Here is an 18569-nt window from a genome sequence, read left to right on the forward strand (position 1 = left end):
CCTGGATGTTGGTCCATATACACCTCCTCAGTGAGAGTGCCATGAAGAAAGGCATTCTTCACATCCAACTGATGTAGGGCCCAACCACCTGCTAGAGAAAGAAGTACTCGGACAGATGGAATCTTGGCAACTTGAGAGAACCTCTCAGTGTAGTCAACACCAACGGTCAGTGTATACCATTTCGCAACCAGGTGCGCCTTCAAGCGCTCAACAGTGCCATCTGGCAAGTATTTAATGGAGAACACCCATCTACAACTAACAGGGTGAGTACCAGATGGTAAAGGAACTAGATCCCAAGTCTCATTGGTGTGAAGAGCACCCATTTCCAGGTCCATACCCTCACGCCAGCCAGGATGTGTTAGAGCCTCAGCCACAAACTGTTGTAAAAAGACAGAACACAAAGAAAACACAAAGCTTTTGAAAGTAGGTGGAGAGATTATCACATAAAACAAAATTAGAGATAGGGTGTGCAATAGAGTGAGAACGAGTGCGGGAAGCAATAGGAGAATCAGAAACAGCAATGGAGGACGACTAAGTGGATACCTGAGAAGAAGAAGCGGGGATCATCGCCTGAGATGACAGATCGAGAGAAGGTGGCATGGGATTGTTCTTGTGTCGGCGTCGTTGATGCTGCTCCGAAGTGGTTGGAGGAGCTGGTGGCGCCACAGGAGTTGGCGAAGGAGCCACAAATAGGGGAGTCACAGGAGCTGGCGAAGAGATAGATGGGATCACAACTAAATCCGACAGGACCAAGAGGGGAAGGGAGACCTCTAAGTCTGGAAGAGAAGTACGAGACTCAGATCCTTGAGTGAAGAAGGGCTCTGACTCAAAAACGTAATGTCGACAAACACAAACCAGTGACAAAAACGAGGACTGTAGCAATGATATCCCTTCTGCATACGCGAGTACCCCATGAAAACACAGCGCTCGAAACTGAGGATCCAGTTTATCACAACCCGGTCCTAGGTGACGTACAAAACAAACACAGTCAAATACGCGAGGGGTGAGAGGAAATGGACCCTTGTCAGGTGTAAAACCATGAATGGTGACTCACCACGAAGAACGGACAAGGGGAGGCGATTAGCCAAGAAAGCGGCAGTAAGAATGGCATCACTCCAATACTGCTTAGGCATTTGCATTTGAAAAGTAGGGTGTGGGTTACCTCAAGTAAGTAAGGGAGCTTCCTCTCAACAACACCGTTCTGTTGAGAGGTGTAAGCACAAGAGGACTGATGAAGGATGTCATGGGTGGACAGGTAGTCCTGAAAGCCATGTGAACCAGAGAAAAATTCCCTAAAATTATCAGTGCGCAGACATTGAATATCGCAATTATATTGATTTTGAATTTCAGCATGGAATGTGCAGACACGACCCTAGAGAGGGACCCCATTTATCTTTATTATCTTTATTGTCTTTTTTAGATAGTAAAGATAAAATGAAGATAAAATGTATGGGGTCCCCTCGTCGAGATATCCTAAAAACGACAATAAAGATAAAATGAGACAAAGCAATGAAGGCTTTTACTAATCTGACTAATAGATAGTAAACTAAAAGGAGATCAAAGTACACACAGTGTTGAAGATGAAGTGAGGCTTGGGTGAGGTAAAACAGTACCAACACCGGTGATGGGAGTAGTAGACCCATCGGCAAGTGAGATGGACTGAGAACCAAAGGGAATAGACCTAAACAATGACAGGTGCGAGACGTTACTGGGCGTGTGGTTTGAGACGAATCAATGATCCATAACCCAGAGCTCGAAAGAAGAGTCGTGGGTAGGCTACCTGGCTGAGCAAACCCTGTTGTAGGCGGACGGGCACTAAGACGAAGGCACTGAAACTCCACACAGTCAGCACGAGATGGGGTGTATGAATCATCAGCGGGTACAGGGGCAGTAGTAGAGGGTTGTGGTAGCTCAGAGCCCGACGAAGCTCGAGGTGAAGAGTGTAACAAATATCAATATGGTGGTCCTCTCTCTGGCAATGAGTAATAATAATCGGCCACGTCCACCACCAGCACAGCCACCTCCTCGGCCTCCACGGCCACGAACAAAAGATGCACCACCACGATTCTGATGAGAACCACTATCATAGGCAGCTAGAGTCGAGCCATTAACAGCGACAAATGTCGAAGAATCACTGGGAGAACACTGTTGAACACAGGAATATACCTCTGTGAGTGACAGAATGGATCCAGAGCCGATAATTTGTTGACGGAGATGAGTGTACTCCGGACCCAAGCTCTCAAGATAGTGGACAACTCGCATCTTGTCCCTCTAGCGAGCAGCAACAGTAAGGTCAGATGTGAGAGACATAAAGACCCGAGGCTGCTGCAGAGAGCAACAAACTAGTTGTAGCGAGAGGCAACGAAGAGATCCCCACGTAGAAATCGTATCCATTCAGAGTAAGTAGAGCAGATACAACTGATGTTGGCTACACCAGAATAAAGGAGGATAATCTGATCCCAGATTTGCTTGGCGGTAGGGAGCAGCATCAGGGGGCCAGCAATATGAGGCGCCATGCTCTCCCAAAGTAAAGTGCGAACTAGAGCATCCTCCTGTACCCACCGATCATAGGTGGAGTCCGTTTTAGGAGAGGGGGGGGGGGGGGGGGGGGGGGGGGGGGGGGGTGTCACAACGGATGACATGGGCCTTACCACGAGGAATGAGATAGGTCTCTACTGCGGCCTTCCAAGTAACGTAGTTTGCCTCATCTAACTTGACAGTAGTCATCTGTGGGAATGAACCATCCACAGAGGTATAAGAAGAAGAAGGAGCCAAAGAGGGTGTCACACTAACGACAGGTACCACATCAGTATATGGATTCTCAATAACGGGATTCATAATGACAAAGAAAAAGAGGTAAAAGACAACCCTGAGGGCATGAGGCTCAAAAAACAAGTAGAAGCGAGAAGGGCAAACTAAGGCAAATGAGGGCGCTACATTCGGCTTCAATGAGGGCATAAATCAAAGTCACAATGCCAGATGGAATCCATGAATGACAGAGGTGGTGTCATGAAGAAGAGAAAAGAATAATCTCAAAGTAAGAGTCTAGTGCATTATGGCACTAGGATTAAGGTTAGGGTTAGGGCTAGGGTTAGGGTTAGTTTAGGGTTAGGAGGGGGGTGAGTGTTGCGAGAGGGAGGGGGGGGAAAGGGCGCGGCCGGGAGATGGGAGCGAGGAGCGAAGGGGTGCGAGGGGGGGGGGGGGGGGTCAAGGGTTGAGAAGGGGGCGAGAGGGAGGGGCAGGGAGGAGGGGGTTGGGGGGTGGAGGCGGCGGCGGCGGCGAGAGAGGGGGGTGCAAGAGAGTGGAGGGGGGAAAGTGGGCCGAGAGGGAGGGAAGAGGCGAGAGGGGGGCCGAGAGAGAGAGAGAGAGTTTAGGGCATGGAGGCAAGTGGCGGCAAGGTTTAGGGCATGGAGGCGAGGAGAAGGAAAAGACAAGAGGTCTTCAATGGAGGTCCCTAGGACACCCTAACCCTAGGGCTCTAATACCATGTTGAGAGAAATGAATGAGCTGAGAGGATCTCCCCCCCCCCCCCCCAACCCCCACTCGTATATTTATATTAAAGAGCCACAAAGTCTATTACATACTCTAACAATAGGTAAAAATTCAAACATAAAAAGCAGTTAAAGGAAACAATAGGTTTTGATAATGAAAGAAAAAACTCCATTAAAAAAGAAACAGCTTTGATTAAAAAGGATAAACTTATGCCAACAAAAAATATATAAAAACAGATATCAAAATGCTTTGATATAAGGACAATGATATGAGGACGTGCAAGGAGGGTGCCATGGCTGGGACAGCCATTCCCTGCGCACTGCATGTTTAGTTAGAGTGTTAATCGAGCACATAGCACGCAGAGAGTTTTCATCTCTGCCCCGATGTCTCCCTCGGCAACCTCTTAGAACTACTGTGGATAAAAATACCATTTTTATATTCAAAAGTATAGATGAAATACCTGTCTTTAATTTTTTTTCTGTTTTCTTAATTTTTTTTGTTAGTTGGTTTTTCTAGTGTTAATACTTCAATGAAATGGAGAAGGAAAGATAAGCTCCATATCCCCACCGAACCATAGGAGGCTTAATATCAACATATCTCTCATACTAGTGTGTCTTTATGATAGTTCTACGGTTGAATGAAATATTTCCCATATTCTAGCAACGATAACAATAAAAGAAAAAATTTTACACAGCCCTCTTCTAAAACAACATGCAAATACAAAAATCCATTTTTCGATGGCGATGGAGATGGCAAAAGTGAAAACAGAGACTTCCTATCACAAAAAGAGCATTTTTGCAACAAACTTACAATTATGAACGTAAAGGGCCAAATCACCTAAACACATTGTTAAAATACATAATTTAAGGGAAAAACAACTAAATCTGTTTCCTTTTGCAAATTCTGATAACAATGCCACGAGAAGTCATTAATGAGCAAATGGATGAATTGGATGTGTTGTGCTTCTTACCATTCATAGAACTTCTGTTCATATTGGAGAAACCATTAGACAATCACTTGTTTTTTGACGCGACTGTTCTCTGAACTGTGGAAACTCCATCAACAAATTTAGTCCGGAAGATGACGTTGGCATTGTTGAACATCCCTTCTTTCAACGAAACCACAATAAACTGGGCAAAAGAAAGTTTTGAGAAAGAATATACGTAAGGATTGGTAGTGGCAAGTTTTGCAAGCCAAAATTAGAATAAAAGATATAAGAAAATGAAAGGAACTAAAAAATGCCACAAGTAGTTGCAAGTGAGAAGTGGGAGAAAAACGCAAATATCCTTGAAGTTAAGAATATTAAATGACTACTACACAGAAAAATAAAAGATAAAAGCTAGGCACAACTTTAACTAATGGGAGTCAATATACCATTGGAAAAGTTAAGAATATGCAGACATCCAAAATATGCATATATAACAGCTGCATCTATACTATCATATAAATTGCTAACAGAACACTCCTAAAAGAACGAGGTTTAATATAAAAAATGATTCCTACACATCTTAAAAAACAAAGCTTTATTTTAAAAAAAATCATATGTACATTCATCATTAACTGACCGCTACATAGCATAGGCATAGCTCCCTCCTTCCCTCCCTTATATCTCTCCATCTTAAAATGGTGACGTATAAATGTCTTATCTTTTTCTCCCAAATGTCGAAGGTAACTCCTTAAACTACCTACTAATGGTAAGCCTCTCAATTCAAAATCTAAAAACCTCTAGAATTCTTTCTAGAATTATGAAAGGAAATTTCCATTATCTGGTTCGGAACTTAATGATCCGGTGTTTCTTATTCCTCTTAGAGTGTTCTGACTCCAGATGCACCTACTTTGTCATGATGATTATTCTCATAGGGATAAGGTAGATAAAATATCTGTGCAAGTGTATATTTGATGAGGAAATGAAGGGAGAAACACAACAGTTGAGGAAATCAATGCTCATGAAAAAAATGTACCAAGGAACTCTTTACAAAGGGTAAGCGAGTAGTAGGACGTGTCATTTTGGACTTGAAGTTCAGGCACAATATGACTATTGAATGGAATAAAACACGTTTAGTTCAAAGAAACATGTGGTGCCACTGCTAACTACATGAAAATATTTGATCCGACAACAAAACTATTTTATTCACTCAATCTTGTTGATTACTGCCAAGCAAAAGCAGTCTCTATGTCAACTCCATGCTAATAATATATTACTTCATGGAGAGCTTCAAGAAGAAGTTTATATGGAAATGCCAGCAAGTGTTTCAGCTCTAGAAACAGATAACGAACTGTGTAAATTGAGGAAAGGTAAATATGGGTCAAAAGTGTCTAGAGCTTAGTTTGAAAACTCAAGGGGTGTTATTTTGAAGTTGGATTTATAATAACTCTAACGGTCTCTCTTTAAACAGATGGAGAGAATGTATCATTGTATTTTTAGTATTTGTATTTGTATTTTTTGACTCGGTAATCAAAACTTCAATAAAACAGAACTCAACTCAACCCAACTAAGCCTTTGTCCCAAACTAGTTGGGGTCAGCTAATGAATCCTTTAGAAAATATTCATGAAGAGGGTGAAAGAATCTACCCGGCTCAAATTGACTAAGTCTAATCCTGACACTAGTTGGGTTCGTCTACTTGGATCATTTTCCTAACACTAGTTGTTGAATAAAACAGAACAAGGAAAAAAATATATTATAAAAAAATATATGATAATCGAGTTGTGGAACCGATTTCCTACTAGCAAACCTTCCATGAGAAATTGAGAATGCAAAGCAAATAGTAATGGACTTAATTATGTTCAAGAAAAGACTCTTAATAAGGAAACGACAACTCTGTCTGTCAAGTCAAAATTTAATCTCACTAACAAGTTCACAATTGTAGAAGATAAAGAACTGTAATTGGCATGCCAGGAATGCCTGATATGTATGCTTTAGAAAGAGGGATGCAAAGTATTTCTTCCTTTGTTTATCTTTTTACATCATGTAATTCACCTTTGTTACCGCCATGGATTTAAATTTGGATTTAAATTTCTACCAAAACCTACAGTGAGGGACCGAAATGTTTCCATCTCCATTCCCACAAATAAGCGTACAACTCGAGTCAGGTTCAACCCAAAAAAAAGTCAGGTTGGGTCGGGTTGGGGTTGGATTTTCCTAACCCGGGTTGACTTCAGGTCAGGTTCGGGTTGAGGGCTTGGGCAACCCGACCCGAGTGAAACTTGAAATTTTTCTATCATTTTTTTTTTGTTTTTAGTAAGCTTAAAAACTCGGGTATGGTCTGGTTGGAACTTGGGTCGGGTTGGATTTGGGTTGGAAAAAAGGGTTCCTCGGGTTGGGTTGGGTTGAACCTCATCAGGATGGAACTTGGGTCACGTTCGGATTTAGGAAATGTTTCCTCGGGTTGGGTTCGGGTTGGCCTCAACCTGACCCGAGTTGCACCCCTACCCACAAAAATGCGTACCGAAATCGAAATGCATACCGAAGTGCATCAGTGGTATATTATCTGAGTATATGTTACATAATTATAATTTTATAAATTGCATGTGAAATGTAGTGTATGTATTGTGTATAAATATTTATATGAATTATGTGTGAACTGTGGTACATATTGAAATACCAGACATGCACAACAGCACATGTTGCAAGCTATTCGATGTTGTTAAACCATCATTGATGGTTTTGTCTTTCTTATGTGATGGTTTCTAAGTGTATTTGTGCTTATTCTAGCATTTCTTGAAGTTTAATCTTAAAATTCTATCATTTGCAAATGTTTACATATGTTTTCGTGATTTTTTACATGATTTCAAACGTGATTCCCAACATCAACCGTGATGTTTTCATTTCTGTGGAAGCTAAATAGAAATTTAAAACCATAGCTACAGCTGACTCGTTAATTTATTAGGTGTGGTTTCGTAATGATACGACTTTAGTCACAAGTTTCAAAGTGTGTGAGGATATCAATCAACCACTCATTGCCTGTTCATTATTCCTTGCTCGTCAACACATCTAAAAAAAAAAAATTGTCCCTATCAATTGATCTAATTTAGTCCACTTGGCTGTTGCTGATATCAACTAAGCCAAATGACAGAAACAATTCGAAGAGGATGTTTGTCGGAATTGTGGAAGAGGATGACAAAGATAGGATTGGTGGGTTTTTGCCTTTTAGTGTGAGTGTTTGTGTGTTTTTTTTTTTTTTTGTGGGGGGGGGGGGGGGGGGGGGGGGGGGGGGGTGTTGTTGTTGTTGTCATGGATTTGAATTTCCATCAAAATTTAGACAGAACGACCGAAAGTTTTGGTTTTCATCCCCACAGAAAAACATACCGAAATTGAAATGAGTAGAAATTGTAAGTGCATATATTACATTATATTGGACAAAAGTTGGAAACATATCGGTTTTGGTTGGAAATTTAGGTGAAAACGGTATTGTTAAGAGTGAACGTATGGTACCCACATAAGTGGGAGGGCATTTTGGTCTTTTCTGTGTAACCTAACTCCATATGTGGACGTCTGGTACCCACATAAGTGGGACGTATGCGCTCTTGTTCAACTAAGCACCCTATTTCAAATGTGGCTTCTTATGATCGAATGTCACCTACTTTTTCTTCCTTTTTGTCATCTATCTCCTCTATTATCTCTCGTTCCGTCGCAGATGCTTTAGTTCACCCAGGTTGGCGAGCAGCGATGGATGCAGAGATGGGTGCTTTATACACTAATAATACGTGGCATTTGGTTACTCTTCCTCCTGGAGCTAAGGCTATTGGATGTAAGTGGGGGTTCACAGTTAAATATTTACCAGATGGTACAGCCGAAAGACTGAAGGCGAGACTGGTAGCCAAAGGATACACACAGACCTATGGCATTGATTAATCAGACACGTTTTCTCCTGTGGCTAAGATCCCTTCAGTTCGAGTACTGCTATCACTTGTTGTTGTTAGAATAAGCCTATATGCCAATAGGCATTTTAGTCATTGTAGTGATTGTACAGCTTTTATTATATTAATAAAAGGGTGAGGGGGGGATACCCAACTCACACACTTTCTCTCTAATCTGTTTTGCAACATGGTATCAGAGCCCTAGGGTTTTTGATCCCTAGGGATCATCCGTAGCCTCCATCTTCTTCGCCTCAAACCCTAACCCTAACCATCATCTTGTCCCTCCCTTTCATTGTCAGTCTTGTGAACTCGAGAAGCATCATAGAGTGTCTTTCCCTTCCCGAGTTCTCACTAGAGTAGATAGTTTATTTCAGCTAGTTCATTGTGATGTATGGGGACCTTCTAGGGTCGCGTCGAATAATGGATTTCAGTATTTTGCTGTTTTAATGATTACTCTCGAGTGACTTGGTTGTATCTATTGAAAGACCGCTCACAGGTCTTCTCTGCATTTCAAAATTTTCATAATGAAATAAAAAACCAGTTTAGTTGTAGTCTTAAATGCCTGTGTACTGATAATGCACGTGAGCTTTTTTTCTGGTACTGGTGGCTTTCAGGATTATCTCTCCTCTCATGGCATTATCCATCAATCCTCTTGTGCATACACCTCGCAGCAAAATGGTATCGCCGAAAGGAAACTGCGCTATCTACTTGAGGTGGCTCGCACTCTCCTCTTCCAGATGCATGTTCCTAAAACCTAATGGTCTGACGCCGTTCTCACTGCTTGTTTCCTCTCCAATCGTCTTCCATCTTCGGTGCTTCATGGGGATTCTCCATTTCACATAGTTTATCCACATCATGATCCATTCCCTCTTACGCCCCGTGTCTTTGGCTGCGTTTGTTTTGTCCAGCATTTGGGACCTGGCCGCGACAAGCTTGACCCTCAGTCAAAACGATGTGTTTTTCTGGGTTACTCTCGCACCCAGAAAGGATATCGTTGCTACAGTCCGCGTCTGCGCCGTTGGTATGTATCAGTTGATGTGACCTTCTTTTAATCAGAATCATTCTTTGGCTCTACCCCCATTCCTCATGTTGTCAGCACGGAACCTGATGTGACCATTTCTCTTCCCCCTCTTCCTCCTACCTCCTTAGCACCTCCTACTGCTTGCCCCACTGGACAAGTCGATTCGTGTGCTCCTAGGGTGGATCGTCCCCCTACTAAAGTCCAATATCAACGTCGTCAACAACAGGCACGGCTTTCTCACACCGACAACTCGTCTTCACAGGCAGAGATCTCTTTACCCTCTCCTCAAGTACCTTCATCTCCTGTAGTTGTTTCTGACTCTCCTATTGCTTCACGTACTCGTTCTCATTCTACTGTTCACCCAATTTCTAATTTCGTCTCTTATGATCGTCATATGACTCTTTTTATTGATTAGTTGGTTCTGCCTATCTTTCTCTCCTTTCTATTTGTTGTTGCCGTTGGTAGTGGTTTCTTTGTGCGTCTATATTCGTTGTCGTTATGGATCTTCCCGTCATTGTTGATCCCTCCATTGGCATGACCACTGACGTCAGTTCCTCTACCACAACCTCGGCCCCTTCTTCTTCTTCTTCTTCTCACTTGGCACCTGTGGAAAATTCTTACCCACAGTTGAATATTGCCAAGTTTGATGGAACCAACTATTTACCGTGGAAGGTTGCTTTTGAGACTTACCTACTTGGGCGAGGCAAAGTCTGTTTCCTTCGTGAGGATCCTACGTATACTCGCTGGGAGCAGGAAGATCCATTGATACGGAGTCTTCTACGGCAGAGTATGACTCTTGATATTTATTCTACTCTGATTCTTCTTCTGATTGTGAAGGAAATCTGGGATCATACTGCAATGACGTATTTGGGGTTGAGAACCTCACACGTATATGTTCCACTTACTCTGAGTGGATACAGCTCCGTCGTGGCGACATGTCTCTTGAGACTCGTTACGGGAAGTTCATCTCTTTATGTCAGCAGCTTGATGTCTTCCTGCCACTCACTTCTGATATTAATGTTCTCCGGCGTCAACAGGAACAGATTCGAGTGGTGCACTATCTTGAGAGCCTAGGCCCAGAGTTTACCCATCTGCGCCATCAGATTCTTGGTTCTGGGAACATTCCTTCGTTGCGCGAGACCTACTTCCGCGCTCAGCAGTGCGTTAGCGAGACTTCCTCCCGTCGTACTTCTGACAGTTTGGCTCTTGCAGCATATGATGGTGGTGGTGGTACTCGTCCTTCTCGGGGTGATGGTTCTTTTTCACGAGCTCGTGGCCGAGGTGGCCATGGTGGTGGTCGTGTTGGGAGTGGGCGTGGCCGTCCTTATTGCACCCACTGCCAGCGCAATGGCCATGTCATTGAGACTTGTTACACATTGCACCCCGAGCTCAGGCCGCCTCGATCAGCTCACCTTAGCACTTCTGTCCCATCTGACACAGTCGTCTCTGCCCCTGCCTTGCCACCTGCTGATGACTCATTCTCCTTTACGCGGGCAGACTATGAGGAGTTCCAGCGCCATAGACAGAGTGCTTCACAAGCCACTGCGGGCTTTGCCCAGCCACGGAGTTCACATACTACATTACTTTCTTGCTCCAGGACCTGGATCATTGACTCAGGAGCCTCGAACCATATGACTGGTAACTCATCACAGCACTCTTCTTTTCGCACTTTTCCATCTGCTTTTCAGTCCATTACTTTAGCTGATGGTTCCACTACATATATCACTGGTATTGGTACCACATGTCCTTCACCTAATCTTCCTCTATCCTCAGTATTGTGTGTACCTAAATCTCCTTTTAGTTTATTATATGTTAGCCAAATTACGAAAAATCTTTCTTGCTCTATCTCATTCTTTCCATCTTACTATCTTTTTCCGGATCTTTCGACTGGGAGGACGATTGGATCGAGTAGTGAGGTGGATGGCCTGTACTGTCTTGACTGCAACCCCTCTTCGTCAACCTTACACAGTTCAGTGGATGCCTTTCAGTGGCACTGTCGACTGGGTCACCCATCACTTCAGCGCCTCCGGGAGTCATCCTTAGTTCCCTCGTCTAACTCTCCCTTTCAAAAGCTTTGTCTTGTCTGTGTCTTCTGCTGTGTTACCCCAGTCTCTGGATGGGGCTCTTCATCACCGAGGATGGTGAGCTGCTATGGATCTTGAAATGGGAGCTCTGCATTTTAATCACACATGGGATCTATTTTTTTTACCTGTTGGTGCTCGTCCTATAGGATGCCGTTGGGTGTTCTCCATTAAATATCTACCCGATGGCACCGTTGATCGACTGAAGGCTCGTCTAGTGGCAAAGGGCTACACTCAGACATTCGGTGTCGACTATCATGAGACGTTTTCCCCAGTGGCGAAGATTCCTTTCGTTCTGGTTCTCCTCTCCCTTGCAGTAAATAATGGATGGCATCTTCACCAGTTAGATGTGAAAAATGCTTTTCTGCATGGCGACCTCCTTAAAGAGTTGCTCAGGGGGAGTTGTCCTCAACAGTCTGTCGCCTCAGAAAATCAATTTATGGGTTGAAGCAATCGCCACGTGCATAGTTTGGCAGATTTAGCGAGGCAGTTATGAGGTTTGGCCTCAAGCAATGTAGTGTGGATCACTCAGTATTCGGTCATTAGTCCTTAGCTGGATGCATTATGTTGATTGTATATGTCGATGACATCATTTTTACAGGGAGTGACTCAGGGGGAATTCGGAAACTGAAAGCCTTCTTACAAAAAGAATTCGCGACAAAGGACTTGGGACGTCTCAGATATTTTCTTGGGATAGAGGTTGCATATTCTTCTAGTGGTTTGTCTCTATCACAAAGGAAGTACGTTCTGGATTTGTCATAAGAGACAGGAAATCTTGGTGTGAAACCTGTAGCTGCACCCATGGATCCAAATGTGAAGCTGGTTCCAGAAGAGGGTAAGTTGTTGAAGGATCCTAGTAGGTATAGAAGACTTGTGGGCAAACTTATATACCTTACGGTTACTCGCCCTGATATATCGTATGCTGTTGGGGTGGTTAACCAGTACATTACCTCTCCTCGTACTTCGCATTGGAATGGAGTGGTTCAAATACTCAAATATCTGAAAGGCGCACCAGGAAATGGATTATTATTCAAACGACATGGTCATACACGAATTGAGGGGTTCTCAGATGCTGATTGGGCTGGATACCCTGCGGATAGGAGATCGACTACCGAGTATTATACCTTTGTTGGAGGTAACCTGGTTTCATGGAAAAGTAAGAAACAAGATGTCATTGCAAAATTAAGTGCAGAGGCAGAATACAGAGCCATGGCGCATACTACGACTGAGATTATTTGGTTGAGATCACTCCTAGCTGAGATTGGTATTATGTTTCCTTCGCCATCACAGTTGTATTGCGACGAATCCAGTCTTCCATGAGAGAACAAATCATATTGAAGTTGACTGTCATTTCATTCGTCAGAGAATCCAGAAAGGGGAGATATGCGCTATATTTACTCGTTCTGCAGAACAGTTGGCTGACATGTTTACCAAACCATTAAATAAATCAAAACTGAGTGACATATGTAACAAGCTAGGAATGTACAATTTATACATTCCAGCTTGAGGGGGAGTGTTAGAATAAGCCTACATGCCTATGGGCATTTTAGTCATTGTAGTGATTGTACAGCTTTAATTAGATTAATAAAAGGGTGAGGGGGAGCTACCCAACTCACACACTTTCTCTCTAATCTCTTTTGCAACAGCTGTTAATATGTCCTAGCCGCTTTACCAATTGGATGTCAAAAATGCCTTCTTGCACGGTGATCTGCAGGAAGAAGTTTATATGGAGCAACCTCCTGGGTATCGTGCTCATGGGGAGATGAAGCATGTCGTTTGCAAGTTGAACAAGGCACAGTTTCCCCTGACTCAGTGTGCCGTGGACCACTCCGTGTTCAGTTCTAAGTCGAAGGATGGTCGAATTTTCCTAGTTGTCTATGTAGATGACATCATCATTACTACCAGCAATAAAGCAGGCATACAAAGGCTGAAGGATTTCCTTTAGTAAGAGTTCAGTACCAAAGATCTGGGTAGACTCAGAACTTCTTAAGGATAGAAGTAGCATACTCACGTGAAGCGTTATCTCTATCACAACGGAAATATGCTCTGGATATACTGAAAGAGATAGGTCTTTTGGGTGAAAAGCAGGATGAGACACCGATGGATCCCAATCTCAAGCTTTCTCCTGATGAAGAGGAACTTTCATAGGACCCAGGTAGATACCGACGCTTGGTTAGGAAGTTAATTTATCTCACGATCACACGCTCAGATATCTCCTATGTAGTTGGAGTAGCCAGATAGTTTATGAGTGCACCACGGACATCGCACCGGTTAGCAATTGCTCAGATAGTGAGATACCTGAAGAAAGCTCCTCGTAAAGGATTGTTCATAATGAAACACAGGCATATTGGGATCGAGGGGTATTCATATGCAAATTGTCAGGTGCAAATTGGACAGGAACCCTTGCAGATAGGAGATAAACTACATGTTACTGTACCCTTGTTGGTGGCAATCTAATTTGTTGGAAAAGTGAGAAACAGGATGTTGTTTCTAGGTCTAAAGCAGAAGCAGAATATAGGGCCATGCCCTATACAGGGTGTGAGCTGATCTAGTTGAGGTCAATTATGTCAGAGATTGGTCTCCCCTACAAATTTCCTGCATCACTGCGATTGGTTTCCACTGCGATAACAAGTCTGCCATTCATATTTATATGAGGCGCATGTCAAATGTATTGTGTGGGTGTGTTTATGTATTATATATAAGGGATTTGTTGGCGTCCATCGCAAAAGGCATTTCACAGGTGGTCTGTCGCAAGTCAAAGCAGCCACGAAGGCTCACTTTTAAGCAGATTTTGTCATCATTCACTCTGTGGCAGCTCTAACATGCGACAGACCATCTGTGAAATGCCTTCTGTGATGGACGCTAGCAAATCCCTTACATATAAACATTTATATTAATTTCATATGAAATGTGTGGCATTTACTAAATTATCGGACATGTGTCGCATATTCCTAAGTGTTCGATACTGTTAAACCATTATCGGTTGATTTTTGCTTCTGCTAATTTTTTGGCTGTGTATTTATGCTTATTCTGGCATTCTAGAGGTTTCATCTTAAATGATCGTCATTTGCATATGTTAGGTTTTCGAGACTTTACGACCAACCGAAACCAATATGTTTCCATTTCTGTCATGACCAAACACAGCGAAATTGGAAACTAAAACCTGGGGTTGGGGGGGAGAGAGAGGGGGAGAGAGAGAGAGAGAGAGAGAGAGGGGGGCGGGGGTAGGGAAGCAAAAGCAGCTCGAAATGTAGGCAATGAAAGATGTTCAAGTTAAGAGAGAGAGAGAGAGAGAGAGAGAGAGAGAGAGAGAAGGTAGGGGGCAATGAAAGATGTTCAAGTTAACAAACTCGCTCAGAGTACCATCCCACATATTCTTCCATTCGTATATGCAGAAACCTCAATCAAATACTTGACAATCACCCATGTCTTCTTTATTAGAATATTACTTTGATTGTTCTTTTCCTTCCACTGTATAGCTCTTGGATAACTTGGGTTTGGTTTGCACTAAACAATTCTGTCATACGTTAGATAGTAGAAAACACAAATTATCAGCCATAGAACACCACTGAAACATAGGATTTGATAAGTTATGGGAGATTATACGTCAATTAGAAGATCACTTATTAAAGGGTCAAATATATGCCTGAATAAGAATTTCACAATGCATATACATCCATTAATAGATAAGTAAGATGCATGTTTACAAATGAGCAGGCATACAAACAAGCAAATATACGCATCATAATGGTAAAAGCTCACATATGAACCCCATACATTTGTTAAATCGTGGCTGTTAACAAAGAAAAATCATGTAAAACTCCTCACACATCTATGTGTGACTTAAATAACAAAAGGAAAAAAAATCTAAATCATTTTAGAAGAGCGAAGACATTTTTTCAAACATTTTAGGCTAAACTTCCAAATGCCACTATTATCCCATCTAGCTCCAGTAGTAAGCATATTTTAATATTTACATGTAAAAATACCATCCAATAAAGCCCAATGCAAAGAAGAAGAAAAAAATAAAATATATGTTTCAAAGAACCAAGGCTCTGGTCTAGCAACTGCATACAGAATGGACAAACCTGGGAATGTGGAAAATGAGTTTTGATCATTCTTCCAATGTTCTGTGTATGACTCAAATCAAGAGCGGCATCTACCTGGATTAATCAATACTAAACACAGATTAACCATAGAAGTGAAGGCAATTTCACTTCTTCAGATAAGAGCAGCACAAATGTATTTAAATGTTTAACAAGATGCGGCCTATCCAACCATCATGAAAGAACCTTTTATGAATCAAAACATCAAATAACTATGACAGTATTATAAGGTATGCACTGTTAATAATACAGTAGCACCTTTAGAATTTGGAAAGGAATGTTGTGTATTTTGGAATTTTCCATTACATCAAAGTTGATCCCTTACAGCTACTCCCATATTCCCATTAAAATGCTCTGTTTTAATCAATTTCACATGAATACTTTAGTATAACATGCGCAGCCATGTCAAGCATGCCCCTCGTAAAGGAAAGGTAACAAACAATTTGGTATATTTGCACATATATTCTGAAGAAACTGGTAACGTGGACATGAGTCTGAATTGTCTGAAACCAACAACCCCTGTTACAAAATAATGTCAATACGGGAAGGCATACTTTTCGATATTCACACACGTACGCTGAAGAAACTGGTAACATGCACGAGTCTGAATTGTCTGAAACCAACAACTCCTTTTACAAAATAATTTCCATGCAAAAAAACATACACAAGCATATTACTCCCCTTAAGGAGTGTACAGCCTTGTCTCTTTGGAGGCATCAGGTAATATTGGACTAATAGGAGGAGTATACAGCCTTCCACCTGTATTTCAAGCATCTTTATACACGGTGCTCCTCTTATAGCTTAATTTTGCAGAACTGGCCAACACAAATTCTCTATGTCCATGTTTTACGCAGTACCCCTAACAAAGATTTCAAATGTTTATCAAATCATTTCAATCTCTTTAAGAGTAACAAAGAAATTTATCAATTGTTTGTTATAAGAGTCTAGAAAGCTGCAAAATTCTAGAGATTGTATGGTCGAACAGGTCAAGTTGGGTATATGAGAAGGAAATAATTACAACAAAACTTTTGAACTAGAAGAAAAAGCTCCAAACTAAGCAGTTCAATATGGCTAGATTCTTTTGCTTCCAAATTCGGCTGCCTCGCGTTTTCTCAAAAGCATTGCTGACCCATTTAAATAGAGGATAAAGATAAACTGGAAGGATGACACAATCCAATACAAAGCCAACTAACTATACTGAATTCATAAAAATGGCAGATTCACTCAGCAACTATGATGCATCAGTACGGATACGAGTGTCGGGATCCGACACGGGTATCGAGTGTCAGATTCGGCAAACCTCGAAAAGAAATATTCGTGGATTTGCCAAAATATTTTAACCAATTCTCAAATTTTATTTTTTATATAATAATATGCTTATAAGAGGGCGAGCCTTGGCGCAACGGTAAGGTTGGTCCATTGTGACCTGGTTGTCACGGGTTCAATTCACGGAAACAGCCTCTCTGCAAAGCAGGGTAAGGCTGCATATAAAACTAGCCCTCCCCAGATCCCGCAATGGCAGGAGCCTCGTGCACTGGACGCCCTTTTTTATATAATAATATGCTTATAATAAGTAATATATTGAAAAGGTTAAGTAGATATAAATCTTTATTTCAATTTAAGAAACTTACTATTAGGATGGGTAAAACTCAAAAGGCGTGGTAATTGTAAAGTTGTGGTCGTGATATTCAGAAAAAGCATATAAAAGAGATTCCGAGGTGTCTTAGGGGATCCTGAAGTATTGGAATCCGAGGTGTGTCGGACACGGATTCTCTTCCCATTTAGAAGAATCCATTTAACATAGGTCAGCAACCTTCCACACACATAATGCCACAATAAAATGCTGAGTTGAATATTGATTTTGCAGGTAAACATGACATGAAGGGGAGAACAGATCAGGAATTCTAAAATCACCGGATAACCCACAAAAACAATGGATAGAAAATTGAACATGAAACACATTAAAATATTTATGTACAGAAAGAAATAATTCTAATACCTCATCTAGTATATATAGAGGAGCTGGTTTGAAGAGAAGCAATGCCAAGATAAGCGAAAGTGCAAGAAGAGATCGCTGACCGCCACTAAGTTCTGATAATGACTGCTTCCATACACCTCCAAATGCAACACGAACCTCAAGACCATCTAAGAAAGTGCATCCCTCGTGAGGTTCAAGCTTAGCCATCGTGCCCGGTAATAGGGTAGAAAAGATAGATCCAAAATCACTGTAAAGAAGATTTGAATAGAAAATCAAATTGAAATATGAATTACCAAACACATAAAAGTAAAATAAATAATTACATTAAAAATCGCTTGCTTTAGATCTGAGAACTCACTTGTTCACTTTAACCCACGTAACTTTTAACGTTTCCTTTTTCTTTTCATCTAGCTCTTCAATCACATTCTTGATTTTTGACTTGTCATTCTATGAAAGACGAGTTGCAATAAATAACAAACAGTATCTGACAAGAACAATTAGATAAGAAGATACTCTTTCAAGTGGTGTCGACAGAAATGTACCTCGATGATATTTTTCTTTGATATTAAGTTGTTGTATTCATCTTCCGCTTTCTCAAACATTGCCATAACTTTTTTGTTGACCCTCTTCTCAAGGCTTCAAGAAAAAAAGAAAATGACCAAAAATCATATACCTTATGAGGAAAAAGAACACATGAAAAGAGCAAAAACTCTATATACATCAAATGAATAGTGCAAGAAGCAAAATAAGAAAATCACATACCCAGATTGTTCAACTTGTAGCTTTTCCAATTCTTCCCTAAGTTTATGAGGGTCGCGAGAAGAGAAATCATAATCTGTCCCACTTTTTCCAAATAATTGTTTCTCAGTTCCAATCCAGCTATGTTTCTCAAGTAGTTTATCTACTTTGGAAGAGCAGTCTTTCTGTTCCATCTCCACCCGTTTCACCTATTAAAAAATGTGAAAAAAAATACATCTACAGATAAGAAATCATTACTTCTAGGCCAAGCATTTTACATAGAATTCCTAGGAAT

General features: G+C 41.5%; 1 protein-coding gene across 4 annotated transcripts in view; it reads right to left on the reverse strand.

Annotated features, from left to right (window-relative positions):
• Nucleotides 1-18569, reverse strand: part of LOC143857729 (structural maintenance of chromosomes protein 2-1-like) — a 66666-nt gene that overhangs the window by 3190 nt on the left and 44907 nt on the right. For all 4 annotated transcript variants that reach the window (XR_013238742.1, XR_013238741.1, XM_077368187.1 and 1 more), the window contains 6 exons: nucleotides 18299-18483; nucleotides 18079-18172; nucleotides 17895-17983; nucleotides 17558-17783; nucleotides 15541-15615; nucleotides 4463-4622 (listed from right to left, as the gene is read on the reverse strand). Coding sequence is in view for 2 of the 4 variants with exons in the window: in XM_077368187.1 (XP_077224302.1) it covers nucleotides 4506-4622; nucleotides 15541-15615; nucleotides 17558-17783; nucleotides 17895-17983; nucleotides 18079-18172; nucleotides 18299-18483 (786 nt within the window). In the remaining 2 variants the exon portion in view is untranslated. The remainder of the gene's footprint in view (nucleotides 1-4462; nucleotides 4623-15540; nucleotides 15616-17557; nucleotides 17784-17894; nucleotides 17984-18078; nucleotides 18173-18298; nucleotides 18484-18569) is intronic.

This window comes from Tasmannia lanceolata, unplaced genomic scaffold (genome assembly GCF_043159265.1).
Source record: "Tasmannia lanceolata isolate RefF3 unplaced genomic scaffold, GAP_Taslan_0.1 ptg000025l, whole genome shotgun sequence".
In the NCBI taxonomy this organism is placed as follows: Eukaryota; Viridiplantae; Streptophyta; class Magnoliopsida; order Canellales; family Winteraceae; genus Tasmannia; species Tasmannia lanceolata.